At 47.2% G+C, this 11,334-nt stretch overlaps 1 protein-coding gene across 1 annotated transcript in view; it reads left to right on the top strand.

Moving 5' to 3' along the window:
• The first annotated feature begins 7,971 nt into the window (after positions 1–7,971).
• The window catches only part of LOC144752545 (beta-microseminoprotein A1-like), a 192,688-nt gene continuing 189,325 nt past the window's right edge, over positions 7,972–11,334 (top strand). Inside the window, exon 1 of the mRNA XM_078640441.1 lies at positions 7,972–8,118. Coding sequence (XP_078496567.1) covers positions 7,972–8,118 — 147 coding nt within the window. The remainder of the gene's footprint in view (positions 8,119–11,334) is intronic.

The raw sequence follows: 11,334 nt of genomic DNA, 5'->3' as shown, positions 1-11,334 counted from the left end.
GAAACACCACCAGCTGATCCGCGCCGCCAAGAAAACAGCATTCAAGGACCGGTTGGACAACAACGCACACAACTGCAAGGAACTCTTCAACATCGTGAAAGAGCTTTCCAACCCCAGCGCAGGAAACAACGACATCACCCCATCGCAAGACCTCTGCAACTCCCTCGCTTCATACTTCCACAACAAGATCGCGGACATACACAACAGCTTCAACAACCAACCAACGCACACCATGACCGAACAACCACCCACCACCACCACCCTCCACGCCTGGACCCCGATCAGCACCGAAGACACCATCCGCACGATGAACTCCATCCACTCCGGATCACCGACCGACCCCTGCCCTCACCACGTCTTCAACAAGGCCGACGCTGTCATCGCACCCCACCTGCGAGACATCATCAACACATCCTTCGACACCACCATCTTCCCTGAGAGCTGGAAACACGCCGAACTCAGCGCTCTACTCAAGAAACCAACAGCGGACCCCACCGACCTCAAGAATTACCGCCCCATCTCGCTCCTCCCGTTTCCAGCCAAAGTCATCGAGAAGACCGTCAACAAGCAGATGGCCGCCTTCCTCAAGACGAACGGATCCCTCGACCCCTCACAGTCCGGCTTCCGAGCCAATCACAGCACCGAGACCGCCCTCATCGCCGCCACCGATGACATCCGAGCCCTGATGGACAATGGAGAAACAGCGGCCCTCATCCTCCTAGACCTCTCCGCGGCTTTCGACACGGTCTGCCACCGCACCCTAGTGCAGCGCCTCAACAACGCCGGAATCCAGGGGAAGGCACTGGAATGGATCATCTCCTTCCTCGACGGAAGAACACAGAGAGTCCGCCTACCACCGTACAAGTCAGAGGCCACCGAAGTCATCTGCGGCGTCCCCCAAGGATCCTCTCTGAGCCCCACCCTCTTCAACGTCTACATGAGCCCCCTCGCGGCCATCGTACGCAAACACAACCTCAGCATAATCTCCTACGCCGACGACACCCAGCTGATCCTCTCCCTGACCAACGACCCCGCCGCCGCCAGAGCCAACCTGCACGAAGGGATGAAAGAGGTAGCCGAGTGGATGACGACCAGCCGCCTGAAACTGAACTCGGACAAGACGGAGGTCCTCATCCTGGGCTCCTCACCCTCCGCCTGGGACGACTCCTGGTGGCCTCCCGCCCTGGGCACCGCACCCAAACCGACAGACCATGCACGCAACCTGGGCGTCATCCTGGACTCCTCCCTCTCCATGACCAGGCAAGTCAACAACGTCTCCTCGGCGTGCTTCAACATCCTACGCATGCTACGGAAGATCTTCTGGTGGATCCCCACCGAGACCAGGAAGACCGTCACCCAGGCCCTCGTCACCAGCCGACTGGACTACGGCAACGCCCTCTACGCCGGTACCACCGCCAAGCTCCAGAAGAGACTCCAGCGGATCCAGAACGCCTCAGCCAGACTCATCCTCGACATCCCACGTACCAGCCACATCTCCGGACATCTGAGAGACCTTCACTGGCTCCCCATCAACAAAAGAATCACCTTCCGCCTCCTCACCCACGCACACAAAGCCCTACACGACCAAGGCCCGAGCTACCTCAACAGCCGAGTCAACTTCTACGCTCCCAAACGCCACCTCCGATCAGCCAACCACGCCCTCGCCGCCGTTCCCCGCATCCGAAGGACGACTACAGGAGGAAGGTCCTTCTCCTACCTGGCCGCCAAAACCTGGAACTCCCTCCCGACCGACCTGCGCCTGACCCAAGACCACCTCTCCTTCAGGAAGAAGCTGAAGACCTGGCTGTTCGAGCAGTAGCGGTACCCCCCCCCCCCCAGCGCCTTGAGACCCTACGGGTATGTAGCGCGCTTTATAAGTGTCACTGATTGATTGATTGATTGGGTGGGCGGGCGATCGAGGGTTGGGGGAGGCAGGGGGGTGGGGTTAAGCATAAAATCAATACAAGAGTAAATTTTTCTTTATTTGAAATTTAGGTTTGCTAGGTGGAGGCCTTATGCTATTGTTGTCTATAAGAAAGAAATGAATGGCAGTTAAAGGTATCAGACTGGGTACACTGAATGTCAGGGGCCTGAACTATGTCAATAAAAGACAGCGGGTTGCAAGGGAGATTCAGGTGCTCTGCTGTGATATCATTTGTCTCCAGGAGACGCATGTTGTATGGGCTAAGCGGAAACTCTTAAATGAACTGGGTTATAATGTATTAGTATGCACTAAGCAAGCTTGTACATTTTATTTTATTTATTTTATATTCTTATATAGCGCCTGAATAAACCCCCAAAGGGGTATCTCCGCGCTTTGCCAGTAAGAATATTGCTCCAGATGATCTTATTCAAGGGATAGTCCATCAGACAGGGAAGAAATTAGTTGCTGGTAAATAAGTATGTTTTTAGGGTCTTCCGGAAAGTCAAGTGACTAGTGAGTGATCTTAGCTCAAGAGGTAGAGAGTTCCAGAGCACTGGTCCCACATGAGCCAGCGCTCGGCCTCCTTGTCTGGACTTCTTTATTCTAGGTAGCTGCAGTAACTGTTGACTGCTAGAACGCAGAGAGCGCCCAGGAACGTGTGACCGAAAAATTTCGGCCAAATATCTTGGGCCTTCGCCTATCACACTTTTGTGGATGGTACATAGTGTCTTAAACTGCACTCGTTTCCTCACCGGTAACCAGTGGAGTCTAGTCAGCAGGGGGCGGGAAGGAGTCCTAGGGGGAGCATTCAGGACTATCCTTGCCGCCGTATTTTGGACTACTTGTAACTTATTAAGTTGTCCTTCGTTGGCTCCTAAAAGAAGACCGTTACAGTAATCCACTCTGCTGATGACTAGCGCCTGCACAAGTGTTTTCCTGCGGCAATCTGGTAAATAGGGAAACACTCTTCTTAGCATCCCAATTGCCCGAAAGCAGGTACCAGCCACCTGGTTTACATGATCTTTAAACGTGAGTGTCTGATCTAGTAACACTCCCAGGTTTTTTACCGTGCTCTTAGGGCTGGGAACAGGACCTAATTCTGAGGGCCACCATTCAGGTGACCAGTGTGTTGCCGCTTGTCCAAACAGCATGACCTCTGTTTTCTCTACGTTGCATTGAAGACAGTTTGATGACATCCACTCTGATATAGCTCTCATTCCATCTGCAAATGATCTTTTTATTGCAGGGGTCAGATTTTTAAAGGAAAGAGGAGTTGGGTGTCGTCGGCGTACGACACCGGGGTAAACCCAAATGATCTTGCTAAGTTGGCCAAGGGGGCCACATACACATTGAAAAGTGTCAGGCTTAAACATGAGCCCTGTGGCACTCCCTTGTTGAGCTCCCTATAGGTGGATTTGTGGGAGCCCAGCCAAACTTCTTGAGAGCGACCAGATAGAAAACTTTCCATCCATGACAGAGCCATTCCTTCCAAACCTACGTCCTTTAAACGATCGAGAAGCACCATGTGAGACACCGTATCAAAAGCGGCGGAGAGATCCAACAGCACCAGAATCATAGAGCTGCCCGCATCCAGTGCCATTTTGATGTTATTGGTCACTGTTTGGAGGGCTGATTCGGTGCTGTGGTTAGGCCTGAACCCAGATTGCGAGTAGTCCAGGCCCTCCGTCGCTTCTAGATGTCCTGATAGATAGGTGTTCACGTGCTTCTCCGCTATTTTGCCGATATAAGGCAAAAGTGAAATGGGACGCAGGTTTGAGAGGTCTGTCCATGGGGAAGCCGCTTTTTTTCTAATTGGGTTTACCACCGCTCTTTTCCAGTCTGCCGGGACCTGTCCTTTCATGAGAGAGATGTTAATAACACTCTTTATGGATGGTCCTAAGAGAGAAATCAGAGGGGCAACCATCTTGGCAGGGAGGAGGTCATGTGGAGATCCAGATTTAATATGGGCGATAAGGGAGAGGAGCTCTGCATTGTCAATTGGGGGAATAGCTAGTAGCGGATGTTTATTGTGCTTTGGCGGGATCAGGGGTAGGGGCTTATTGGTATCATCCATGTTGTTATTAGCTGCCACTATTCTTCCATAAATAGTATTTATTTTTTCCTCGAAGAATAGGGAAATTTCATCGCATAGAATCTGCGAGAAATCGTCAGAGCTCTCACATGCGGCGGGTTTTATAAAATTCTGCAGAATTTTAAAAAGCTCTTTGGGACAGTTACCCGCTTCTGTTAATTGTTGCATTAAACAGTGTTTCCTAGCTTGCTTTCTGTTTTTATAGTATGTTATTTGGGCATCTAGAAAAACTTCTCGAGACTCCTCAGTTTTACTTCTCCTCCATTTTTTCTCTACTCGTCTACATTTCCGCTTCTCTACTCTTAACTCAGATGAGTACCAGCTCTCCTGCTTGGAGGAGGGATACGGTTTGTGTGATTTTAAAGGGGCTATGATGTCAATGGCTCGCTTGATTGAATCATTAAGTTTAGCCAGCGCTGTATCTGCTGTATCATCTATCAATATGGCAGGTTGTTTCCAGATTTCCTGTAGTTTATTGACTGAGATTTTATGCCATTGACGGCGCCAGGTAGGAGAAGATGGTGCTTTATTAGTGGATCTTTTTGGAGTCAGTAAGTTAAATTCTAACAAGAAATGATCCGTCCAAAGAATCTCTTTTGCTGGAAGACAGGTTAATTTAGTGCAGTTGGAAAAAACTAAATCTAGCGTGTGGCCGCCTCTATGTGTTGGTCCTTTATTTTGTAATTCTAGACCTAAATTTGATAGATCCGTAAGTAGGGAAATGGATTCGGATAGTTCTAGCTGATCTACATGGATGTTAAAATCTCCCAAGAGAATAAAGTCTTCTTTGGATTTAAGACGGGGAGCTAAAAGCTCTTGGAGAGTGAGCGCAAAGTCAGGGTTTGATCCTGGTGGTCGATAAGCCAGAGCGCCTTTCCAGGAAGTGTGGCTAGTTAGGTCGATTTTAAAGATCATGATTTCTAGTTGTAGACTTCGATATTGCTCGAGTATTGTGACCTTTATCTCGTCCTTATGTATTATGGCCAAACCACCACCTGTTTTCACTTCTCTGTCTAGATGTTTGAACTTATATCCAGATGGGATCCCCATTGCTATAGCTGTAATTGTGTGGGGCTTCATCCATGTTTCAGTGAGGAAACATATATCCGGCTGAATAGTATTAACTAAATCCCAAACCTGGTGCTGGTGTTTGGGTAGGGATCGTACATTTAGGAGGAAGCTCTTTAATCCATCTAAGGGAGTGTTTGCCTCTGGTTGGATGATACTAGTGAGTGAATGACGTCAACACTGAAGACATGAAAAGCCTCCCTCAACTGTCGACCAGGGTATTTTAGTGCAACATTCAAATAGTGGCTTTAGATCCCGTAGAGTTTGGGCAGAATATTTTATATGTTGTTTGCTAATACCTGTTAGGGCTGGGAGGACTGGGACGGAGTCCATGGCCTCTGTGCCGCGCCCTGTCGCGGACGGGTGCAGACGGGCTGACTCAGGCGAGACTCCGGCGCCAGGGACGGCGCTCCCACAAACGCGACCGCTAGCGCGGTAGAGCGTCCGTTTCCTTTTATGTGGTCCACTAGAGAGCTCTCACCGCTCTGGGCCCCACTCAAGATGGCCGCCGTGTAAAGATTTTACAATCCCCAAATAAAGCCCTAAAAAGCCCAAAAACGGCCGCTAGAGCCGTGAAATGCTGGCGAAAATGCGTGCAGGAGGCCTAGGGGTGTGCTGTCTGCATCACAGGATGAAAATAACAATTTTTAAAAAGCCGATTTTTTGATTAAAAAAGCTTCAAACAGCTGACAAGAACAACAGTTTTTAATGTCCCTTAGCAGGTAGCGCTTCTAGATCGTTTTTGGCACAGAATCTCGCGAGCGCTGATACAGGGCTCCTTTTATGGGGTCCACTAGAGAGCTCTCACCGCTCTGGGCCCCACTCAAGATGGCCGCCGTGTAAAGATTTTACAATCCCCAAATAAAGCCCTAAAAAGCCCAAAAACGGCCGCTAGAGCCGTGAAATGCTGGCGAAAATGCGTGCAGGAGGCCTAGGGGTGTGCTGTCTGCATCACAGGATGAAAATAACAATAAAATACATCTCGTGGCGTTGCAATTCTGGCCAAAAAACATATAGTGGGCACAGGCCGGATATTAAAGGACGGACTTGGTAGATGGACAATATCTGAATGTGTTGTTGGATCACTAAAATTCACGTTATGCTCCATATACGGTTCTAATTTGGATGAGTCTGCCGTTTTAGATTTTCTTAATGTGGAGCTAGCGGCCTGGCCGACCCCTGTAATTGTATGTGGTGATCTAAACATAAATTTACAACCAAACTCACTGGATAATGACAGTTATAAGTATACGGTCAGGAAATCAAAAGTGTTTAAGTCACTACAATCACTCCTAACAGCGCATGGATTGGTGGATTCATGGTCTTATCTCAGGGGTAATGATCCGGGATACACTTTCTTTTCTTCGCCCCATCAGAAGTTGGTGAGATTAGATTACTTTTTTGTCGCACAATATCTGTTAACTGATGCATGTATCCAGGTCTACCCGAAGGTCACATCTGACCATGGACTGGTGGTTTTGACTCTAACTACTATTGGTGTAGCCAGTAAGCCTAGGGATTTCTCCTTTGATCGTACACTGCTGTTGGACCCAAAATGTCATGATTATATGATAGGTTGGATCACAGAATCCTTTAGGAACAACAGGTAGAGTACTGAGATGGGCTATGTTTGGGACGCATTCAAAGCAGCTTTTAGGGGGAGGTTCTTAGTTTTGGGTTGCATGTGCAAAAACAATTGCGGTTAAAACTGTCGGAGTTGTACCAAGGACTTAGAATGGCCGCGGAACGGCTTGTGCAAGATATACACATAGGCAGTGATATTCAAGATTCAACAGCCGAAGTAGCCCGTTGTAAGGCAAAAATAAATCTCCAGTGGATCCAAGAGGCGGCCAAAACATATACTGTGAAGCGACAGCTGAATTATGAGTATGGGGAGGCAAGTGGCAGGTGCCTGGCCCAAAAAATGAGATCTAAGGAAGCTGCCCAAAGAATTAACTCCCTTGTTGACTCCACTGGGCGAATGGTAGAACGTGAGACAGAAATATTAGAAGTATTTCAGCAGTTCTATGAAACATTATATTCAAGTGAAGATTATGACAGCCAAAAATCCACAGCACTACTGCAGCAGTATTGTGAACAAGATCTGGGTGCGGAGGCAGCAGCGAAGCTAGAGGTTCCTATTACGCTCCTTGAACTGGAACAGGCTATTAATGGGCTATCCGCAGGTAAGGCGGCGGGGCATGAAAAACTCCTGCTGGAGATTTATAAAAGTTTCTTACAAGTCCTAAAGGACGATATGCTAGTCATCTTCAGGCGGGCTCAGACTGGTCTATATCCTAAATCATGGAATGAGGCCAGTATTGTGGTTTTTAGAAAAAAGGAAAAACCTGCGGATCAGGCAGCCTCATATCGCCCTATATCATTGCTAAACACAGATGGTAAAATCTATTAAAAAATCTTGGCGTCAAGGTTAGCAGCAGTGATTTCTCCATTGGTGTCAATACGGCAGCATGGATTTATTCCTAAACGGGGAACAACAGATCACGTCAACCGGGTGATAGCCTTAATGGACCACGCTAACGGCACTGGTGAGGCAATAAGACTTATATTTATAGACACCGAAAAGGCTTTTGATCAAGTATCCTGTTTTTTTTAATGGGCTATGATGAGAAGTCGCGGGTTCGGGTCACAGTTCATTACAGCCCTGCAGACGTTATACCATCAACCAATAGCCAGGATCTGTACTATGGGGCTACAATCGACAGAAGTGTCTATACGGAGGGGAACAAGACAAGGCTGCCCTTGCTCCCCACTTTTATTTTCTCTATACATCGACCCGTTTATAAAGATGATCGAGAATAATTCTCGGATACCGTCAGTAATAATACACCAACAAGAATACCTCGTCTTTGCATATGCCGACGACATGGCTGTTGTCTCCCCAAAACCAGCAGTAGCAATGCTGGAGATAGAGCAATTAGCGGCGGTATATGGAGCAGTCTCTGGTTATAAATTAAACACTGCCAAAACTCAAATTTTATGTGTCAATACTGGACTCTACACAGATCCTAGGGTATTGCAAGAGGTGACGTATCTGGGGGTTCGAATAAGGGCCACTGCCTCTGCCTCTGCCCTGGTAGAATCTAACTGGATGAGGTTGATGACTGGGATCCGAAAGCAACTACACCAATCTGAATGCTTGCATTTATCGCTGGTAGGCAGATGCAATATCTTAAAAATGATGGTCCTACCAAAGAGTCTTTATTTTTTAAGATGCGTACCATTGGAGATATCTCAGGCTAATCTTATGAAACTTCAATCCATGTGCATGAGATTCATATGGTCACGTGGTAAAGCTCGGCATGCAAAGAGATACATGGTTTTACCTAGGGCCGTAGGGGGGTGGGCGGTACCTGATTTTGTGCTGTATTACTATGCTTGCATGCTCCAAAATATGAACATCTTGCTCACGGGGGTAGGACCGGCAGACCCAGCTGAGCAACCCTCTATATACAGTATGTTGTTAGGTACTGAAGTAAAAAATCGCCTTTTCCTGAATTTGGATTGGAGCTACTATAAGCGCACAAGATTCAAGGTCTTAATAGCTGCGTATAAAGTATGGAAAGCTATAAAAAAAATATACATGGTAGAATAAGTAACTTGGTACACTCCACTGATTGCTCCGATTTTATTTCCTAGTGTATTCTGGGATCGGGTTGTGTTAAGCTGGCAAGCTACAAAAGGTAGGTTAAAATCATTTGAGCAGCTTAGGGAGGAATACCAGCTTCCGCGCTTACACTTTTTAAAATATCTGCAAATTCGCGATTATCTGCTGAAAGCTCGCTTGAATATACAACATCAAAGCAAATAAGAAAGCAGCACGGATTGGTATACTTTATAATCTTATGCTAGATGCAATGCTTATGATTTAGAAACTCACACTAATAAATGGGAGAATAGACTAGGATGCCAAGGGATCTCACTTGAGACCTCAATTGAATTAGCTGGACGACTATTCATGTCTGCTAACTTAGCCGCCCAACATTATAAAACAGTTTTTTATTTGTACCATACGCCTGATAAAATTTTAAAATGGGGTGGCGAACCGGATGGAAAATGCTTCCGATGTGGTGCACCCGCAGCTGATGTGGTACACATTTTTTGCTCATGTGTAGAGTTGAGGAGTTTGTTTGAGCAAGTGGGCAAGTTTCTATCTGCGATCTTGGGAATACCCATTCAACTGTCATCTATGCAGATTCTGCTGGGGGTAGAAACGGGTGCAAATGTGGGCTCTATGCCCAGTAATATTGTATATCTGGTTTTTGTAGCCACAGCCGTGCTTAGGCTCTGTATAGCCTCTTCTTGGCTGCAAAAGGATGCTCCATCATTCGATGCCTGGCGGGCGAGGTTCTTTTTTATGTTCAACATTGAACATAGTTTATATGCCCTGAAAGGCAGGCGGAAAAGAAAATTAGGGGAGCAAATTTGGGGGGGCAGTCATGTCCCACTTAGAAGTGGCTGTGTAAATTCCCCTGACTTCATATGTATTCCTATGTATCCATGTGTTTTGTCTTATGATTCATGGCCTTTGGTATGATATTTTGCATAATGTCCGGTACTGTTAATTTGTGATTTACTTTTGTATCAAACTATTATATTTTGCCTCGCCGTGTGTTGCCATGCATTATTGTTCTGTACTCTTGTATTCTCAATAAATATATATTAAAAAAAAGTTATGTTTTTATATTTATGCTGCTTTGTGTACTTTTTTTTATAACTGAAAAAAAGTCAATGATGATGATCTAGCATTTTAATGTGATTTGAGATCCTAAATGCATTCCAACCTCATATTGATGCTGCTTCAAGGTTGGTTTTGCGCAAAAAATTATCAATAGCCAAAGAGATTCCATATTCATGCACGTTCTAAACCTTACAATCCAGTTATCTCTCTGTATTTAGTGATACTCCATAAATGTATGTTGCAGCTGTCCAATACTGAATCTGCTTCTTAAGACCCGTAGCCAACATGTTTTTTGCCTGACCTTTTATGGCAGAGGTCTTCAAACTTTTGTAGGTTGAGCCCCCCCAGCTGAATTTTTTTAGATGTTGGGCCCCCCATCACCTGACGGAAATTTCTGGAATCAATCTGGTACACTACATAATCGCCCACCCAACGCATATCAAGGGCCATATCCAGCAAATAATGTTCAACACTATAAGATTGTTTAATAAACTGCCGGTTTGTGAGTGGATGTGGGGAAATGAAAGGCTGGATTGCAGTGCATGTAAATGTGTACTTTTGTAATTTAGGAAGAAAACCTTGACGGGGCACGACATGCCCATACTTGTGTACAGGGGAGCAACTAGACCCACTCGCAGCCAGGGATGGCCCCAGCACTGGTTGCACACAGTGGAATGGTCTGTTTTGGTGCCCCTCCCCCATTTCCTCCTCCTCCATGAATTTCCTCACTACCACTCACCAACAATGCACCTCATCTCTCTATAGCACCTTTCTGGCAATCATTTCATTTTATATAGCACTACTTGTTGTTTACTCACACTCAGTTCTTTATTCTGCATGGCACACATTCTTTGTAGCAGGCACATTAACCCTCTGCGCTGTGTGGGTGGCAGGAGTACCATGTGAGTGCAGGGTGAGCCATGCAACAGTGTGAGAGTAGGGTAAGAGGAGTGACCGCAGGGTGAGTGAAGTGACCATATGAATTTGGGTGCGGATATAAGTGCAGATTTGGACAAATGAATGTATGGTTAGTGATGGTCTTATTTGAGTGAAATTGCAGATTGAGCAGTAAGGAGGACAGGTGAGTGAAGTGTCACATGAGTGCAGGGTGAGTAGTCTGCTTGCGTGACTGCAGGGCGAAGTACAGGGTGATCAGCGCAAGTGCATTGTGATCACTGTGAGTACAGGGTAAGCGGGTGAATGGTGTGAACTCTGTTTCTTGGCACACTCTGTTCCTTGCGCACTTACCGGGCCGCCCGCTGCATTGAGCCCCACCGGGACCGGGACTTCGACTCTTGGCGCCACCGGACTACCAGTCCCAGCACTCCGCTTGCGATGAGGACGCCGCCGACGTGGTTAGCACACGCCGGGAGGTGCTAAAAGGGACGCTCGGGGCTGAGTCCCCTGTGAACCCTGTTTCTTGGCACACTCTGTTCCTTGGGCACTTACCGGGCTGCACGCTGCATTGAGCCTCACCGGGACTGGGATTTTGACTTTTGGCACCACCGGACTACCATTCCCAGCACTCCACTTGCTGCGAGGACGCCG

The sequence above is a fragment of the Lissotriton helveticus genome, chromosome 5_1 (assembly GCF_964261635.1).
Source record: "Lissotriton helveticus chromosome 5_1, aLisHel1.1, whole genome shotgun sequence".
In the NCBI taxonomy this organism is placed as follows: Eukaryota; Metazoa; Chordata; class Amphibia; order Caudata; family Salamandridae; genus Lissotriton; species Lissotriton helveticus.
Note: the sequence above shows the minus strand (reverse complement) of the source record. Positions and strands in the feature narration are given on the sequence as shown.